General features: G+C 39.9%; 2 protein-coding genes across 7 annotated transcripts; one reads left to right on the plus strand and one right to left on the minus strand.

The window, feature by feature from the left end:
• Positions 1-1,382: 1,382 nt before the first annotated feature.
• Positions 1,383-19,033, minus strand: LOC142954525 (E3 ubiquitin-protein ligase TRIP12-like). 6 transcript variants are annotated; one of them, XM_076095586.1, is made up of 11 exons: positions 18,983-19,022; positions 4,723-4,829; positions 4,460-4,601; positions 4,096-4,146; positions 3,854-3,944; positions 3,689-3,763; positions 2,837-2,964; positions 2,532-2,688; positions 2,283-2,431; positions 1,975-2,049; positions 1,383-1,642 (listed from the first exon to the last, which is right to left on the minus strand). In XM_076095586.1, the coding sequence occupies exons 3-9, from the start codon at positions 4,534-4,536 to the stop codon at positions 2,336-2,338; spliced, it is 675 nt and encodes a 224-aa protein (XP_075951701.1). In that variant the 5' UTR covers positions 4,537-4,601; positions 4,723-4,829; positions 18,983-19,022; the 3' UTR covers positions 1,383-1,642; positions 1,975-2,049; positions 2,283-2,335. The 6 variants fall into 6 exon arrangements, with proteins under 6 accessions (XP_075951701.1, XP_075951700.1, XP_075951703.1 ...); XM_076095585.1 differs by lacking the exon at positions 18,983-19,022 and adding an exon at positions 5,464-5,749; XM_076095588.1 differs by lacking the exon at positions 4,723-4,829 and having other exon boundaries at positions 18,953-19,033.
• On the plus strand, positions 1,963-9,244 carry LOC142954527 (E3 ubiquitin-protein ligase TRIP12-like). Its single transcript, XM_076095593.1, has 11 exons — positions 1,963-5,565; positions 5,670-5,820; positions 5,932-6,074; positions 6,223-6,379; positions 6,480-6,628; positions 6,862-6,936; positions 7,661-7,788; positions 7,937-8,093; positions 8,194-8,342; positions 8,576-8,650; positions 8,985-9,244. The coding sequence occupies exons 5-9, from the start codon at positions 6,503-6,505 to the stop codon at positions 8,287-8,289; spliced, it is 582 nt and encodes a 193-aa protein (XP_075951708.1). The 5' UTR covers positions 1,963-5,565; positions 5,670-5,820; positions 5,932-6,074; positions 6,223-6,379; positions 6,480-6,502; the 3' UTR covers positions 8,290-8,342; positions 8,576-8,650; positions 8,985-9,244.
• Positions 19,034-19,619: the final 586 nt, after the last annotated feature.

The following is a 19,619-nucleotide window of genomic DNA, read 5'->3' on the forward strand; positions in this document are numbered from 1 at the left end:
ATTGTTTTAATAATAATATATCATCATTTTAGAGGCTTACTAATAAATCACATTTACATTTATCAGTTGAAAGCCAGTATTGGAAATCACATTGAAATCTGGTCTAAACGTGAACGTTGAATCAACGTCTTCAAATAGTCAGCGAAAAAACTTTCACTTTTCAACGTGTTTTTAATGTCAAAATGCTCTCAGATCAATATGTAGCAACTAAATACTTAATCATAGTAACACATCATCAGTTTCCACTTACAGGACAAAAGACCAAGTGACACAGGCAACAGTTCATTTGTATTTATTAAGCACAATATAAATATAAACAATGTTCTTTATATAAAACCATAATCTCTTTTTCCTTCTTTAAAAGTCGTTTTCAAAGCCACACAGGAGCCGGTTTCAGGAGATCTGCCATATTTTCAAGCTGGACATATTAAAAAACATATTCACTGTTAGACCAGTTTTGAACGTCTCTTCACCAGAGACCATAGACGTATTTTAAATGTGTTTTCAACGCGTTATTATCGCGTTAACGCATTCATTAATTAACGCCGACAATTATTTTATAGCGCGTTAACGCATTTTTTTCCTAATGATTGACCAACACACTAGTAGTACGACTTCTCTAAAAACACTTTAGGTTTAACACTTTGTATACAGTTATACATTAGAAAATCACATGTTTCTCTCCGTTTTTCAGCTTGTCGTACAACTAGATGCCGTTTTAACTTCTTTTGCGCAGAAAACACCAACTATGGATGAAAATTGAGAAATTGAAAAACGCACCTGGTGTGTAAAAACGTTGGGGAGACGCATAAAACCGAACCTCGAAGCGCCTCCCTTCTGGTCTCTTTCTTGTTAAGATCTGTGTGGACCAGGATATCTTTGACAAAAGATACACACAAAAGACGACTACATTTACAGAGATAAAAGTTCCTCATACTCACAATATCACAGTTATGCTTAATTTTTAACAGTGTGATCTGTGAAAAAGACAGTTGAGTGTATTACTATGGGATCAGAATAGTGGAAGTCAAATATCACACAGATAACTAATGACTAAACAAACCCTGACGTCTGTTCCCCAGTTGTCCCTGGCACCTCGTAGAGTCCCACAAATACCTCATGTGGCACAAGTTCTTTGTCCACATACCTTAGGTTTATTTAGGATTATTATAATTTTATTTATTTTTATTTTTTGTGTGGCTCAAGGTGGGGGCCAGTCCCCATGGCCCTCTATTGGCCAGCCGCCACTGGCCCAAAGAGTAAATACAGTTTGATAAGAAAAGCGGACCTATTTTGAAAACTTCAGATTTGTCCTTTAACATCATGAAAGCAACACAATAGAGTGGATCCGAATGAATAAAAGAGGACAAATGGGGAGAAACTATTATTTCCAATGGTTTTTATTTGTAAATGTTCCCCTTTTTGTGAACATAAAATAAATTAGATATACTGTGTTACTATTGATCGAGAATCCATAGAGTGTTTCCTCGTTGCCACTCTTCAGCAGCTGGCACATCTCATCGGCAGCTTGGAGCTGCTGAGACTCGTCACCTGTGGCCTGCAGGCCCTGCAGTAACTGCTGAGCGTTGGAGCCTGTGGACAGTGGGGCAGAACGCCTTCGCTCTTTGACTGGTGGCCGGGTCTGAAAAAAAGAGCCTTGATGAGAAAACCCTAACTAATGTTCCCCACAAACCATGATAACAACCTCTTACTTTGAATTGGATGTATAATGGGGGGGGTGGGGAAAAGGGCAGAGGGATGGCAGGCGAGGCTCCAATAAAAACAGACTGGGTGTTAATATTTTTCATTTAGCACGTCGGGGTCTATAGTTCCCAGTCTGTGGATCCATTTCCTCTCCGCTGCTTGCCGCTGTGCCGTGCTCTACTGCCTGCTGTTCTCCAGGCCCACACTTTGGAGACTGTGTGAGCCATGGAGTTTATAATGTGCATATATTAAAAAAAAGTCAATGTTCACCAGGTCATGGGAGCTGATGGACGCCTCGTGCCGGAGCATCCACTTATAAAAGGGCAATCCCAGAGGCAGGTCCAGCTAGGAGAAGGAGCGCGAGGAGAGTGGTTTAGAAAGTCAGTTCAAATGAAAACGTGCATGAAAATACAATGTTTTAAATGTTGAAAGATATATTAGGACCAATATTTGAAATAACAACAGTGTATTTGACTGCCAGCAGACACCTTGATGATGCCTGAAAGCTCTGACTGCAACAGATCTAAATAAGATTCATTTACTGCTGGATTTAAAGAACAGAAAATAGAGCTGCTTACCAATCTTAAGTCCATGATGGCTTTGGCCATCAGCATTCCTACGAAGCGGAACTTCATTTTGATTTTGTCTCCTCGTGTGGTTGTCCTTCCGAAGGGAACAGGAAACAGTCCTTTGGAGTTGAACATGTACCCTGTTCCCTCTTGGTCTTCTGTTGGGGCAGAGACACAAGTATGGTCAGAATAAAATCACTATATACACACACTTATAAATGTGTATATAACTGTTCAATTTAACACAAAACATTGTACCTTCTCACTGTGGAGATGTGCTTTGAGTCCAGTGTCCAGGAAATCTGATGTTTGGAGCTCAGGGTTTGACTCCATTATGAACTGCTTCGCTCTGTAGCGATCGAAGGCAGTTACATATAAAAACATCTGTCGGGTGTGAAAGGGGAAGAAGAACGGACTGTAGAGAGAGAGAGAGAGAATGTTTGTTAGAACCAAATCATTTTAGCCAAAAATCAACACCAATATTAACTCTGTAGCCAAGATACAACACAGGCGACGGATACAATTCTAACTCCTGCTTTTGGTCTGAAGTATGAAACATTTACCAGGTCTTTCCGAGCTCAATGAGCCAAGTCGGGATGTTCCCCGTCATGACGACCAGCGGGTCTTGCAGCTGATGGTTAGCTTTGGCGGTCAGCTTACGGTTGATGAACTCACTGGTAGGCATGATTTCCTTACAGACAGCATTTGCAAAACAACCAGAAATATTACATATCTTCATGTTACTTCCACAAACGCACAACAAAGTGACTACAAGTCACTGCCTTCCTCGTGTGATTTTTCAGGACAGAGACTTACGTCGTACAAGTAGAACCAGTATCATAAACATAAAGGTGCTATGTTTACACTACACTGACTGTGGGTTGTCTAGTTGTCATCCTATACCCAGAAGTACTGTAAGCATTTCTGCGTTGAAAACACGTTTAAAATACGTTGACGTTGAAAACACGCTGACGTTGAAAACACGTTTAAAATACGCTGACGTTGAAAACACGCTGACGTTGAAAACACGGCTAAAACACGCTGACGTTGAAAACACAGTTAAAAGTGGTTCAAAAGTGAAATTTTTTCGCCGTCTATTTGAAGACGTTGATTAAACGTTCACGTTTATTCCAAATTTCAACGGGATTTGCAATATTGGCTTTCAACTGATGAATGTGGATGTGGTTTCTTAGTAAACCTGATTTTAATATTTTACTGATCACTTTTAACGCACGTCTGGGTCTGGCCCCAAGATATAAAGCAGAAATGTTGATCTCAAATGAGCTGGCTGGACTGGACGCCTTAGATCCTCAGGTGGGGCCCACCTGGCTTTGGAACAACCTGCCTGAGTATATAAGGCTTGCAGAATCAGTAATCTCCTTTAAATCACTTCTTAAAAAAAAGTCAATGTTCACCAGGTCATGGGAGCTGATGGACGCCTCGTGCCGGAGCATCCACTTATAAAAGGGCAATCCCAGAGGCAGGTCCAGCTAGGAGAAGGAGCGCGAGGAGAGTGGTTTAGAAAGTCAGTAGAACCAGTATCTACTGATGGTGTGCAGGACCCTCAGCAGCAGGTTGACCTCTAAAGAATGGTCATCAAAGGTTATGGTCTCTGGACGCTCCAACGTGAGGTATGTCTCTAAGGGGTTGACGACACTGGGACACATCCATCTGGAAGAGACAGGAATCAACAGGAGTAAAGATTCAGACAAACGATCAGAAGCTGTGTGATCAAAACAGGATAGGGTTTCCTCTGGATACCAAGTGCTTTTCCTGTGTCTACATTAATCTGCTGCATAGACTTCAGGTTGAAATTGCTCACACAGTCCCGGTTTGACAAGCTGATCTCATCCTCCCCGTTCTGGTGTGCTGTCTGCAGGGCAAGATAATCACCACCCAACATCAGTTTTCCATACGGGGAAGCCCCAAATATTTGTGTGTGTAAATGTATTGAGAGAGGATGACGCACTGTAAATAAGACTGGATGTTGTCAAGTAGTGTGATGCAACATTTTAATTGATTAAATCCATTATTCATCAATCAGATAATTAACTTGTAATGTGACGAGGTCCAGAATGACTGACCAAAAATACTGATGATGATTAAAATACAACATATCACTATTTATATCTCCAGTTATTATGATTTCATATTATTAATACAGAATGTGGGTGATGCACTCATACCTCAATGCTACGGCTAACAAAGCAGTTGTAATTTTGCCACAATCCAAGGTCATCCCTCCATTGCCAGATCGCTCCATCCGTCGTCTTCAGCATCAAATCCACTGCAAAGATGCCCTCTCTGGGCAGGCAGGGCATCAGCTCGCTGGAAGAAGAAGAAGAGCGGTTTGAGAAGGCTACGACATTTTATCTAATTCAGTTTAACCATCATGCAAATTGCTATATTTTTGCCGTATTGCCCTGCATGATCTTAACCCTTAACATACTGAAAAGAGTGAGTTCAAAAAGCTCCTCCGGGGTACCAGGTTAATATGTTCCTTGCAGGACCTCTTTGATGCACCACACAAAAGGAAACGTAGAGTTTCTATGACATCTGTGAGAAAAAGGAAACATCAAAAATATGTCTGTATAACCTGCATAATATATCTCATTAAGTATGTCAAGTCTAAACATTACAATAACAAACTACATACTGTAGTACTATTCAATATTTAACATTAAACTGGCTGACAGCCCTGTGGCCTCACTGATCCTGTCTGTCTGTCCGCTGATGTGAAGACACACGCTGCAGGTAATAGAGGAGGGGGGGGGGGGGGGGGTTAGGGTTAAAAAGTGTTTTTAAATGCATCTTTGAAGATGTCTTCTGCCTCTAAATGTGTCTGTTTTGCATCTTCCAACTTTCTTAACCTTCACCGCCACTTTTAAAACAGAAGAGCAAGGATTTGTTTTCTGAATGTCATTAGCCAGTCCTTGAAGGGTCAGAGAAATATAAACAATGTATCTCATCATTTACACTAGTGGTGCCTCGCCATGCAGATTTATTTCAATTTATTTTGATATACACTCTACAGTGCAGTGGGGACTACACAGTAGGTGATTAACACATATACTCGCCAACAGTTGGAATTGCAAATGCTTATTGGCCTCAGTGCATTTCCTCCTTGACATGTTCATACCGAGAGTCACATGCTCGTCAAAGCGCTCAGAGACATAACGTCCCTTCTTACTTCCTAGCAAAGACGCTGTGGCTGGAAGGAGCAGTCAAGCACAGAGTGCTCACACCAAAACCTCGCCTCGCAACGCCAAGATGCAGGATGAGCTGTGGCATGGTGGGACCCTAAATATCTCGTAGTGAAGGAAGCACATGTTTTGATCACACAGCTTCTGATCGTTTGTCTGAATCTTTACTCCTGTTAATTCCTGTCTCTTCCAGATGGATGTGTCCCAGTGTCGTCAACCCCTTAGAGACATACCTCACGTTGGAGCGTCCAGAGACCATAACCTTTGATGACCATTCTTTAGAGGTCAACCTGCTGCTGAGGGTCCTGCACACCATCAGTAGATACTGGTTCTACTTGTACGACGTAAGTCTCTGTCCGGAAGAATCACACGAGGAAGGCAGTGACTTGTAGTCACTTTGTTGTGCGTTTGTGGAAGTAACATGAAGATATGTAATATTTCTGGTTGTTTTGCAGAATGCTGTCTGTAAGGAAATCATGCCTACCAGTGAGTTCATCAACCGTAAGCTGACCGCCAAAGCTAACCATCAGCTGCAAGACCCGCTGGTCGTCATGACGGGGAACATCCCGACTTGGCTCATTGAGCTCGGAAAGACCTGGTAAATGTTTCATACTTCAGACCAAAAGGAGGAGTTAGAATTGTATCCGTCGCCTGTGTTGTATCTTGGCTACAGAGTTAATATTGGTGTTGATTTTTGGCTAAAATGATTTGGTTCTAACAAACATTCTCTCTCTCTCTCTCTACAGTCCGTTCTTCTTCCCCTTTCACACCCGACAGATGTTTTTATATGTAACTGCCTTCGATCGCTACAGAGCGAAGCAGTTCATAATGGAGTCAAACCCTGAGCTCCAAACATCAGATTTCCTGGACACTGGACTCAAAGCACATCTCCACAGTGAGAAGGTACAATGTTTTGTGTTAAATTGAACAGTTATATACACATTTATAAGTGTGTGTATATAGTGATTTTATTCTGACCATACTTGTGTCTCTGCCCCAACAGAAGACCAAGAGGGAACAGGGTACATGTTCAACTCCAAAGGACTGTTTCCTGTTCCCTTCGGAAGGACAACCACACGAGGAGACAAAATCAAAATGAAGTTCCGCTTCGTAGGAATGCTGATGGCCAAAGCCATCATGGACTTAAGATTGGTAAGCAGCTCTATTTTCTGTTCTTTAAATCCAGCAGTAAATGAATCTTATTTAGATCTGTTGCAGTCAGAGCTTTCAGGCATCATCAAGGTGTCTGCTGGCAGTCAAATACACTGTTGTTATTTCAAATATTGGTCCTAATATATCTTTCAACATTTAAAACATTGTATTTTCATGCACGTTTTCATTTGAACTGACTTTCTAAACCACTCTCCTCGCGCTCCTTCTCCTAGCTGGACCTGCCTCTGGGATTGCCCTTTTATAAGTGGATGCTCCGGCACGAGGCGTCCATCAGCTCCCATGACCTGGTGAACATTGACTTTTTTTTAAGAAGTGATTTAAAGGAGATTACTGATTCTGCAAGCCTTATATACTCAGGCAGGTTGTTCCAAAGCCAGGTGGGCCCCACCTGAGGATCTAAGGCGTCCAGTCCAGCCAGCTCATTTGAGATCAACATTTCTGCTTTATATCTTGGGGCCAGACCCAGACGTGCGTTAAAAGTGATCAGTAAAATATTAAAATCAGGTTTACTAAGAAACCACATCCACATTCATCAGTTGAAAGCCAATATTGCAAATCCCGTTGAAATCTGGAATAAACGTGAACGTTTAATCAACGTCTTCAAATAGACGGCGAAAAAATTTCACTTTTGAACCACTTTTAACTGTGTTTTCAACGTCAGCGTGTTTTAGCCGTGTTTTCAACGTCAGCGTGTTTTCAACGTCAGCGTATTTTAAACGTGTTTTCAACGTCAGCGTGTTTTCAACGTCAACGTATTTTAAACGTGTTTTCAACGCAGAAATGCTTACAGTACTTCTGGGTATAGGATGACAACTAGACAACCCACAGTCAGTGTAGTGTAAACATAGCACCTTTATGTTTATGATACTGGTTCTACTTGTACGACGTAAGTCTCTGTCCTGAAGAATCACACGAGGAAGGCAGTGACTTGTAGTCACTTTGTTGTGCGTTTGTGGAAGTAACATGAAGATATGTAATATTTCTGGTTGTTTTGCAAATGCTGTCTGTAAGGAAATCATGCCTACCAGTGAGTTCATCAACCGTAAGCTGACCGCCAAAGCTAACCATCAGCTGCAAGACCCGCTGGTCGTCATGACGGGGAACATCCCGACTTGGCTCATTGAGCTCGGAAAGACCTGGTAAATGTTTCATACTTCAGACCAAAAGCAGGAGTTAGAATTGTATCCGTCGCCTGTGTTGTATCTTGGCTACAGAGTTAATATTGGTGTTGATTTTTGGCTAAAATGATTTGGTTCTAACAAACATTCTCTCTCTCTCTCTCTACAGTCCGTTCTTCTTCCCCTTTCACACCCGACAGATGTTTTTATATGTAACTGCCTTCGATCGCTACAGAGCGAAGCAGTTCATAATGGAGTCAAACCCTGAGCTCCAAACATCAGATTTCCTGGACACTGGACTCAAAGCACATCTCCACAGTGAGAAGGTACAATTTTTTGTGTTAAATTGAACAGTTATATACACATTTATAAGTGTGTGTATATAGTGATTTTATTCTGACCATACTTGTGTCTCTGCCCCAACAGAAGACCAAGAGGGAACAGGGTACATGTTCAACTCCAAAGGACTGTTTCCTGTTCCCTTCGGAAGGACAACCACACGAGGAGACAAAATCAAAATGAAGTTCCGCTTCGTAGGAATGCTGATGGCCAAAGCCATCATGGACTTAAGATTGGTAAGCAGCTCTATTTTCTGTTCTTTAAATCCAGCAGTAAATGAATCTTATTTAGATCTGTTGCAGTCAGAGCTTTCAGGCATCATCAAGGTGTCTGCTGGCAGTCAAATACACTGTTGTTATTTCAAATATTGGTCCTAATATATCTTTCAACATTTAAAACATTGTATTTTCATGCACGTTTTCATTTGAACTGACTTTCTAAACCACTCTCCTCGCGCTCCTTCTCCTAGCTGGACCTGCCTCTGGGATTGCCCTTTTATAAGTGGATGCTCCGGCACGAGGCGTCCATCAGCTCCCATGACCTGGTGAACATTGACTTTTTTTTAATATATGCACATTATAAACTCCATGGCTCACACAGTCTCCAAAGTGTGGGCCTGGAGAGCAGCAGGCAGTAGAGCACGGCACAGCGGCAAGCAGCGGAGAGGAAATGGATCCACAGACTGGGAACTATAGACCCCGACGTGCTAAATGAAAAATATTAACACCCAGTCTGTTTTTATTGGAGCCTCGCCTGCCATCCCTCTGCCCTTTTCCCCACCCCCCCCCCATTATACATCCAATTCAAAGTAAGAGGTTGTTATCATGGTTTGTGGGGAACATTAGTTAGGGTTTTCTCATCAAGGCTCTTTTTTTCAGACCCGGCCACCAGTCAAAGAGCGAAGGCGTTCTGCCCCACTGTCCACAGGCTCCAACGCTCAGCAGTTACTGCAGGGCCTGCAGGCCACAGGTGACGAGTCTCAGCAGCTCCAAGCTGCCGATGAGATGTGCCAGCTGCTGAAGAGTGGCAACGAGGAAACACTCTATGGATTCTCGATCAATAGTAACACAGTATATCTAATTTATTTTATGTTCACAAAAAGGGGAACATTTACAAATAAAAACCATTGGAAATAATAGTTTCTCCCCATTTGTCCTCTTTTATTCATTCGGATCCACTCTATTGTGTTGCTTTCATGATGTTAAAGGACAAATCTGAAGTTTTCAAAATAGGTCCGCTTTTCTTATCAAACTGTATTTACTCTTTGGGCCAGTGGCGGCTGGCCAATAGAGGGCCATGGGGACTGGCCCCCACCTTGAGCCACACAAAAAATAAAAATAAATAAAATTATAATAATCCTAAATAAACCTAAGGTATGTGGACAAAGAACTTGTGCCACATGAGGTATTTGTGGGACTCTACGAGGTGCCAGGGACAACTGGGGAACAGACGTCAGGGTTTGTTTAGTCATTAGTTATCTGTGTGATATTTGACTTCCACTATTCTGATCCCATAGTAATACACTCAACTGTCTTTTTCACAGATCACACTGTTAAAAATTAAGCATAACTGTGATATTGTGAGTATGAGGAACTTTTATCTCTGTAAATGTAGTCGTCTTTTGTGTGTATCTTTTGTCAAAGATATCCTGGTCCACACAGATCTTAACAAGAAAGAGACCAGAAGGGAGGCGCTTCGAGGTTCGGTTTTATGCGTCTCCCCAACGTTTTTACACACCAGGTGCGTTTTTCAATTTCTCAATTTTCATCCATAGTTGGTGTTTTCTGCGCAAAAGAAGTTAAAACGGCATCTAGTTGTACGACAAGCTGAAAAACGGAGAGAAACATGTGATTTTCTAATGTATAACTGTATACAAAGTGTTAAACCTAAAGTGTTTTTAGAGAAGTCGTACTACTAGTGTGTTGGTCAATCATTAGGAAAAAAATGCGTTAACGCGCTATAAAATAATTGTCGGCGTTAATTAATGAATGCGTTAACGCGATAATAACGCGTTGAAAACACATTTAAAATACGTCTATGGTCTCTGGTGAAGAGACGTTCAAAACTGGTCTAACAGTGAATATGTTTTTTAATATGTCCAGCTTGAAAATATGGCAGATCTCCTGAAACCGGCTCCTGTGTGGCTTTGAAAACGACTTTTAAAGAAGGAAAAAGAGATTATGGTTTTATATAAAGAACATTGTTTATATTTATATTGTGCTTAATAAATACAAATGAACTGTTGCCTGTGTCACTTGGTCTTTTGTCCTGTAAGTGGAAACTGATGATGTGTTACTATGATTAAGTATTTAGTTGCTACATATTGATCTGAGAGCATTTTGACATTAAAAACACGTTGAAAAGTGAAAGTTTTTTCGCTGACTATTTGAAGACGTTGATTCAACGTTCACGTTTAGACCAGATTTCAACGTGATTTCCAATACTGGCTTTCAACTGATAAATGTAAATGTGATTTATTAGTAAGCCTCTAAAATGATGATATATTATTATTAAAACAATGTAGAGGACGGAAAATTGTAGTATTGCAAATCACGTTGAAATCTGGTCTAAGCGTGAACGTTTAATCAACCCCAGTGAGCACTAACCCGGATTTCAACGTTGATTTCTGGTTGAAAACGCGTTGAAATGGGGTCTGAACATCTTAGACCTATTTTCACCGTCTTTTCAACCGGCTAAATTACGGTTACAATATCAACGTGTCACAAAACACCAATTTGTTTTAAAATATTGATGGTTTGTTCAGTTGTAGGTTGAAAGAGACGCGATTTTGGTTACTTTAAACGTATTTCTGCAAAATCATATTACGCTGGCCGGTGATAAGTGGTCTACACGAAGACGTGATTTCAACGCATTTAATGTTTCATACAAAACTTCGTAAATATGGAACTATAGACTGTGTGCTGTCAACAAGAAGCTCCCAGGACATCGTAATGAGAGCAGAGCACATTCTGTCTGTATATTCACGTAAAATACGACTCTGTGTTTACTGCTGGAACACGCATGCGCACGGACTCTGCATTTTTCTAAGTTAGACGATGGATGGAAAGACGGCAGGTTTGAGCTAGCTAGCTCTTACTGAGTTGATGAGCGAAGTGAACGAGCTGACGGAATAAACGAGGCTTCACGCTAACGACATACTCTGTAAGTACTTGACCTACTTTATTCCAATATTTCAAACCAAAATATTATTACCATACCACTAGTGGTGTAACGGATTACGGATCGATCCGTGATCCGTTCGGATCACCCCTCACGGTTCGGATCACCCCTCACGGTTCGGATCACCCCTCACGGTTCGGATCACTCGTGAACCGCGGATCAATCGAGTATTTTTTTTCTTTTTGTTTTACAGTGTAATCATCATAGTGTGTAATAAAGTTTTACTGCTGCTGTTCCTTTTCAAGTAACAAGTCCCCGAATATTAATGCAGAGTGTCAGTGAACAGATATAAAGCAGTAGTGTGTTCACGTGAACGGAGCAGCTTAAAAGCATTTAACGGCGAAAGTCATGGCGAGCGGAGGAACTTGCATTTTGTCTTCCCTGTAATTTATAATGACGGATAAGGGTGGTGGACAAAACCGTTACGGTATGTAGGCGTTATTTAAAGAGAAAGACATACGATAACGGCAATACATCGGCATGTCCACACATATGAAGAGCCACCATCCCGTCTGTCAGCGACGGGCGACACTCCGTTGTGGAAAACAAAGGATTTCAAAATCTGGTTAAAATGCTTGAGCCACGCTACGAAATCCACTCACGCACCCACTTCAGTATGAAGCTGTTCCAGGCCTCTATGAGAAGGAAAAGACTGTGACCGCTTTCACCACGGCGGAGTGGAGATTCATAGTCCGGTGCTGCAGACACGCCCCCTCTGTGAGAGTCACACAGACACAGACCTGGGGCAGGTGCTGACAGAAGTATCAGAGTGGAAGCTAGACCGGCCCAATAGTAATATCACTACAGAAAGGTCTACCCTCTCCCCAGACAATGTAGATATTCTCATCTTTTTGAAAATAATGGTAATGGTAAACATTATTGTGTATTTGAATGACATAACCTGACAGGAAGTAAACATAGACCCAAGTTGTTGCCTAGCAGTTCAGTTCAGTTGAAACAGTAGAAGCTAGCTCACTGGCTGTTTCTTTCTTTCAGTATTGATCAAAGGACGAGGATATCAACTTACCTCATGTTGCACTTAAACTTAACAGAATTGAGTATTTTTGAATGTTATATTTTTTATTTCATTTTGTTTCAAATTGGACATCTTCAATATTTTTTGTTTTTATGTAAGACTATAGACCAAAGTTCTTTTCTTTAAGTGTTCTTGAAGTTCTTTAATTAATAAATGGAAAGCAAAGTTATATTTGTCTCCTCCCCTTTTCTTTGTTGATCCGAACCGTGACTCAAGAACCGTGATCTGAACCGAACCGTGAGGTTTGTGATCCGTTGCACCCCTACATCCTACATACCACTAATATCATGTTATGCTCACCATGCGGGCGAGGCTGCTAGCTTGTAGTGTTAGCATGTAGCGTTAGCATTTTACGAACAGTAGCTAAACATAGACATGTGTGTTAGTTAATGTTGGAGACACTTTCTTTGTGGACTGTCCCTGTAGCCCAACCTTATAAAATAGAGTATTTAGGACATTTCACATGTAAAATACATGATGGACAGCGAGTGGGGCTGTACACAGTTTAAATGTGGAGGACGTGAGTAAAACAAATTAATGTCTAATAAGAACACGGTCAAAACATTGTTGTTTGGCTTATGGCAATATACAGACAATATAAACAATATACTGTGTAATATCCAGGTCAGCATCGTTCCGTTGAAAACACGTTTAAAAGACGTCTATGGTCTCCGGTGAAAAGGATTTCAAGGTTGATTTCTGGTTGAAAACGCGTTGAAATGGGGTCTGAACATCTTAGACCTATTTTCACCGTCTTTTCAACCGGCTAAATTACGGTTACAATATCAACGTGTCATAAAACACCAATTTGTTTTAAAATATTGATGGTTTGTTCAGTTGTAGGTTGAAAGAGACGCGATTTTGGTTACTTTAAACGTATTTCTCCAAAGAGGTTCAAAACTGTTTTTTAATACTTGTTTTATTTACAGATCTCGACGTTGAAAATATGGCAGATCTCCTGAAACCGGCTCCTGTGTGGCTTTGAAAACGACATTTAAAGAAGGAAAAGGAGATTATGGTTTTATATAAAGAACATTGTTTATATTTATATTGTGCTTAATAAAGATAAATGTGGATGTGGTTTCTTAGTAGGCCTAAGCCTCTAAAATGATGATATATTATTATTAGCACAACGTCGCTAACCCGGATTTCAACGTTGATTTCTGGTTGAAAACGCGTTGAAATGGGGTCTGAGTGTCTTAGACCTATTTTCACCGGTTACTTTAAACGTATTTCTCCAAAATCATATTACGCTGGCCGGTGATAAGTGGTCTACACGAAGACGTGATTTCAACGCATTTAATGTTTCATACAAAACTTCGTAAATATGGAACTATAGACTGTGTGCTGTCAACAAAACGTAAAACAAAGTAATTTACTAGCTAATAAGAACACGGTCAAAACATTGTTGTTTGGCTTATAGCAATATACAAACATTCATCCTATCAGTCAACTTCAATTTGAAGAAAAAAAAAACTGCTTTGTACAGAGACGCTGTGTGAAGCAGCAGCACACTTCATAAAAGGCTGCTACAGAGTAAAATCTTACTAAACAATAATATGTCAGCCATTTTGTCCTGTTTAACCAAAGCTAGTAAATCGTAATTTATATAGTACAAAAGAAAACAGGAAAACATATTATGTTCCCAGCAAGCATTTAATTTAGGTCTCAAGAAAACTTGAATGCAAAAGCAGATATCTATTGAAATTCAACACTTGGTCAGTTGTGATAGCTAAGGAAACTACAACATTGTGTATCTTCATTTATTAACATCACATAACACGAAGAAGAACCAAACATTATTTGTAGTCGTCACAGTGAGTTTCTAGATTCGTTTTTGGCACAATCTGAATAAAAGCCATTGCTCTAGACTCCCAGTCTAAGCCTTCTCTTAGCCCACCTTTATCCTTGCGGACTCTGGCGTCTTCTTAGGTCAAGGGAACCCAGCGCTTACTGCCTAACCCCAAGATATTCAACCTCCAAGGCAGACACCAAACGCTCACCCCTAGTATTCCAGTCTTAGGTCCAAGGAATCCAATGCTTACAACGTCTACCCCTCTCCAAGGTCTACAACATGCAACATACAACACTAAACACTCATCCTTGCACCAGTCCTCCTCTAGATAACATGTATCCTTACGGACTCTAACATTTCTTAGGTCAAAGGGCTTCAGTCCTTCACGTCTACACTGTCAAACACTCATGTCGACATGCAACGCCAAACACTGACCCCTTCTATTCCAGTAACCCAATCGTGATGCCCAGGAAAACGCTAGGATACGAGGTTAACCAACATCCACAATAAACCCACAAAACAAAATAAAAGAAACCAATGTGAACAATAACAGACATATTTGCTTTTCAGTCTCACGATATGGTTTTCCTGGATCAATTTCACTCATACGATTAAATAAATTTAAAAAATGTCAGCGACTCACCAAATGAGAATTTGTAGTTATTCGGATGTAGAATCAATGTAGAAACACTTTTTCTGTAATTCGGGGGGAAACCAGTCAAAGCATCTTCTTACTGTGAAACTATTTATGAATATTCCATTTCTCCTTCAGTTCAAACTACCACCACATTGTTTTTAATACCAGATTTGTCAACAGGTTGTTTAAATCAGTGGTTCTCAACTGGTCTGGCTGCGGGACCCACCATCACCCCTTAATGACAAGCCGCGACCCACGACCCTATATATAATTATATAATTATATAATTATAATTATATATATATATATATGTGTCCTGTGTTCTGTTCATAAGCACATATATATATATATATAATTTGGGTATATCTATAATCAAGAAGTCTAGTAGTAGTAACGTCTCTGTGTAGTAAACAACTGCCAAATCAAATAAAGAAAGTACACATCAATTATATTTTAACAATTATTATTCTCAGTTTTCAAATTGAACTGGATGGATTATCAATAATACATAGAAATACATCAATAAATGTTCTTCTCATTTCAAGTAAAATAACAGCTGGATTAAAAAATTAATTACATTACGAAATTCATTTTAGCGAAATTATTTTCACTGAATTGCCCTGCAGCTTTAAATTCAGTTCATTCAGGGTGAAGTGAAAAAGCCACAATATTGTATTTTTCTCATCTTCTAAAAAGAGAAATTAGTGTTGGAAGAATTCACTTATATGAGTCTGTCCAGTCAGAGTCTAATGACTCTGGTCTCTCTGGACATTTTTCTCTTTTGGAAATCGTCCTATGATTTGACTTTCACAGCTCACACTTAAATAGTCCTGCTCTGCTCTCTATATCGTCTTCTCTCCCCCATGTGTCACGTGTGTGTGTACATCTCACTCAAGTCAGGAAACTTGTCAGAATGCCCATATTTGATTGGCTGAGCTGCATCACGTGATGTGATTCACAACGCATTGGGGTACATCCCAAGTCTCTTAATTGCATCCCCGTTTCCCTCACTTGGGTCCTTTCCTTGCGTCTTAGTCCCTCGCACCAGGAATGCATGGAGGAAACCATGCGAGGAGAGAGGAACGAGGAAATATGTTTTAAGAGTCATGAGACGTCCTTTCCTCAGTTGCGTCACGTGAAGCGACGTCTGTTTCTGATGACGGAGGATCAGCTGATCACAGCTGGATCAGCTGTCAGTCGGCTTTAACAGCTGGAGAGACTTTTGATAAATTTGTGTCTGTTCACATGATCACTGTACTTAATACTAGTAACTAATAATACTAATAACTAATAGACACAGTAATCACCACTGTAGAGGTGTTTCTCTCTGTAGTATGTTAACAAACTGTGTCCTGTGTTCTGTTCATAAGCACAGGATCCATTTCTACCGGCGGAATGCGATCGTCTTATTTATGAATTATTTGCGTCTGTACATTTTGAAATTCAGATTGTGACGTCGATATTAAATAACCCAGAATATGATTATTGTTTCTCTTAAATGATAAAACTCCTCAAACCTGACAATCACGAATGAACAGCCTCACGTGACTGAATGAAATGATAATAAATTATGTAAAAAGTGTTTCGTCTCTCCAGCTCTCTCTGACTTTAATTGTTTCCATAATAAAAGTTCAGATCATGAAAACACAAATCTTTCTAATAAATGAAGAAAGTTGTTTGTGGTCCTTTTGTTCAGTCTACAATGAACATTTATTTAAACCAGATGTTGAATCAGAAAACGAATCAAATATAAAGCTTGAGTTTAATCTGCGATCTGTCTTCACTGTTTACATGTTGAAAAAAATCTCATCAGTCCGATCGGCTGCAGCGTCCAATCACATGACTGATGAACAATGAGGGGGCGTGTCGGCCGTTAAAACACTTCCTGTAAGTCTGTTCTCGTGGGTCCTCGCTCATGGCTCCTCAGAGATCCCTCCTCCCTCCTCCATCCTCGATCCTCAGAGCTAAATAAGAGCTGTGGGATGCTGGAATAATTCCGCTGCATTAAAAAATGCCCTTCAAAATAAAATCACAACATTTTTTTTATTTTTTTTGTCAGGCAAAGGCCCGCGACCCACTGAAAACGGGTCCGCGACCCACTTTTGGGTCGCGACCCACCAGTTGAGAATCACTGGTTTAAATGATGTGAAAAAGGACGCCGGGTTAGCTAACGCTCATACTTCTCATGTGCTGAGTCTGAAAAGTGGATTTGATGCTGAAGTGACTTCATCTTGAGTTCTCTCCACTGACCAGCAGGGGGCGACTCCTCACTGACAGATACTAAAACGTTCCAAATGAGTGAAGAAGGTGAATCCTGGCCCGTTCATAGTGGAAGAAGTACTTTTAGTAAAAGTAGAAATACTCTGTTACAAGTAAGAGTCCTGCATTTGAAAAAGTAAAGGTGTAAAATAATTAGTATTACAAATATTTAGAGGCCCCTTTATTACATATAATACTCCATATAATACATGATTAAATAACTATGCTTTGTATTATTGATTTGAATCTGCAGAGTAACTAGTAACTATACGGCTGTCAATAAATGTAGCGGAGTAAAAAGGAGGCTGGAATAATCACAGAACAGTACTTGAGTAAATGTACTTAGTTACTTTCCACCACAGAGGGATGAATGACATTAATTCATTAACATGATTTTTACTGGTTTAACTGGTTTTGAGCGTTTTCTTTGTGATATGAAACACTTTGATCTGCAAGTCTTGCGTGTGTTTTTAAATATGAATTATATAATAATTATATAATATTACTGCAGCATGTAGTCAACCCACTGAGTGAACCAGGCCGCTGTTTAAAAATAGAACAAATAGGATGAATTGTATTTATTACATTTTACTGCTGTTATCATTTGCTGCCTGGAAACCAGCCTGGTGTTTGGTGGGTAGATACGGCGGTCGCGTGATTCAGCAAAACACACACACACACACACGCACACACACACACACACACACACACACACACACACACACACCACTGTGGCATGCTTGTTGCCATGGTAGTCAGAAAGGAAGGCTGCCGGTGCTGTGACTCAGCTTGTTGCCGGGTGAATGAGCTCGATACACCGTGACTCTGTTTTTATTATCAGCCGGTTGCTACAAAATAGAGTCATAAATATGAGCTGATGTGTTTGATGAAGTAGAAGTCAGTTACAATGTATATTTAAATATAATGGCCTTCTTATATATATATAACATTATTATTGGGTCAATGAACAGTGGTTTCCTGTCACTTCCACTGGATTCTGTTGGTGCTTTTAACAGTTAAAGACAAAAGTTGTAATGCTGTAAAATAAATAAATCTCACAATTTAACTCACATAGAACGTTCGATGTAAAAAGTACAAATAACATAAGGATGTAAGACTGAGAGATGGAACTCCCTTACTCTGTCATAGCACCCCCAAACCACAAAATGTTGCTTTAGTTTACATAAAATTTGACAATTGTCATAATTTCCAGGGAGGTTTTTCTTTCAGCCTAAATAATGTGCGAGGACATCTACAACAAATCTCAAGTCTCTTTAAATCGTCAAGAAATACCAACAATTAGCACATTTACAGTTAGGAGCCCATGTTGGCTGAGGGGCCCCCAAAGGAGCCTCTTAGTTCCCTCGTGTGTTCGTCTGACTAAAGTCCGACTACAGTCTGGGGTTTGCTTGAAAACAGACTAGTTTACACGACGTATCGTCCAACGTCTGAAGGAACGAATGTTTAAAACTGTTTCTAATGACGGTGAAATACTGTCAAACAGAACGAGAAAAACTGTGCAGACTTTTCACCATCTCTCCTCCAAAAAGTGACTCACAGTTGTGTGAATAATGAAAACGAGACATTGAGAGGAAGTTTAAACACCACCTACTTCCTCACCTTCACACACGGCTAACTGTCTGTTTAAAAAAGGTATAAAAACTGTCCTGAAAACAAGCCCTCCAGACCTGAACACCAACCAAGGCTGCAAAGTTAAGTAAATATTCTTCTTCTTTTTTTTTTGTAAGATTATATATATATTTTTTGGGCTTTATAGCAAATGTTCAGTGGGCCTGTAACGGTCCACAGGCCAGATGTTTGGAACCAACATGTATATATATACTGTATATATACATTTTATATACATATACACTATACATTATATATACATATACATTATACATTATAAATACATATACAGTATGTGTGTGTGTGTCACCTCCAGCTAAAAGTGTAAAGTTTGTTAAACCTTAACTCCGCCCCGCCGGACCGCCGCGTCCTCGTTCCACAACGAACCTCCTCCATCCAGAGACACGCAGAGCAGCATCAAGCGAAGCGAACTCAGCGCCAACCGGAAACTAGTAGGCCTTCAAAATAAAGGCATTGATTAGTTCAGTTTATGAAAAGTAAGATTTGTTACATTTGCAGTTAAAAACAGCTACAGAAACACAAAATAAAAATATATTTAGTAAAGTTAATCATTAACAGGTTTTTAAAATGTCTTAAACAAAACATAAAATAATAAACATCACAAAATATAAACACAACTCCTCCAACCTAAATTCCACAACTTGTCATCACTACATACACAATATAAATGCCAACGTAGAAATTTGACTCAGTTTTTTCCGTTGCTCTCCATGTACATACACAAAAATACACAAATAAACAAAAAACAAGGACAACGTAACAAAGGTAAGCATAAACATCTAACTTCTACATATACATATAAAAATATATACAAAAGTATATAAAACACAACAACAATGACAATAAAATTGAGAGAATAGTTTCAAATATATAAAATAAAAATAAACAAACATAACAGAGATAAATAATATCACAGTGCAGGAAGAGGTAAAAAGCCAACTGGGCTTATATGAAGC

This window comes from Anarhichas minor, unplaced genomic scaffold (genome assembly GCF_050575085.1).
Source record: "Anarhichas minor isolate MPS153535 unplaced genomic scaffold, ASM5057508v1 ptg000021l, whole genome shotgun sequence".
NCBI classification, from domain to species: Eukaryota; Metazoa; Chordata; class Actinopteri; order Perciformes; family Anarhichadidae; genus Anarhichas; species Anarhichas minor.

Excerpts from the sequence above, each read along its gene's own strand:
- LOC142954525 (XM_076095588.1), bottom strand. The coding sequence starts at position 4,536 with ATGGAGCGATCTGGCAATGGAGGGATGACCTTGGATTGTGGCAAAATT. Across the intron at positions 3,945-4,095 it reads GCTTGTCAAACCGGGACTGT|ATGGATGTGTCCCAGTGTCG; the intron begins GTGAGCAATTTC and ends TGTCTCTTCCAG. Across the intron at positions 2,689-2,836 it reads ATTGAGCTCGGAAAGACCTG|TCCGTTCTTCTTCCCCTTTC; the intron begins GTAAATGTTTCA and ends CTCTCTCTACAG.
- LOC142954527 (XM_076095593.1), top strand. The coding sequence starts at position 6,503 with ATGTTCAACTCCAAAGGACTGTTTCCTGTTCCCTTCGGAAGGACAACC. Across the intron at positions 6,937-7,660 it reads CCATCAGCTCCCATGACCTG|GAAATCATGCCTACCAGTGA; the intron begins GTGAACATTGAC and ends GCTGTCTGTAAG. Across the intron at positions 7,789-7,936 it reads ATTGAGCTCGGAAAGACCTG|TCCGTTCTTCTTCCCCTTTC; the intron begins GTAAATGTTTCA and ends CTCTCTCTACAG.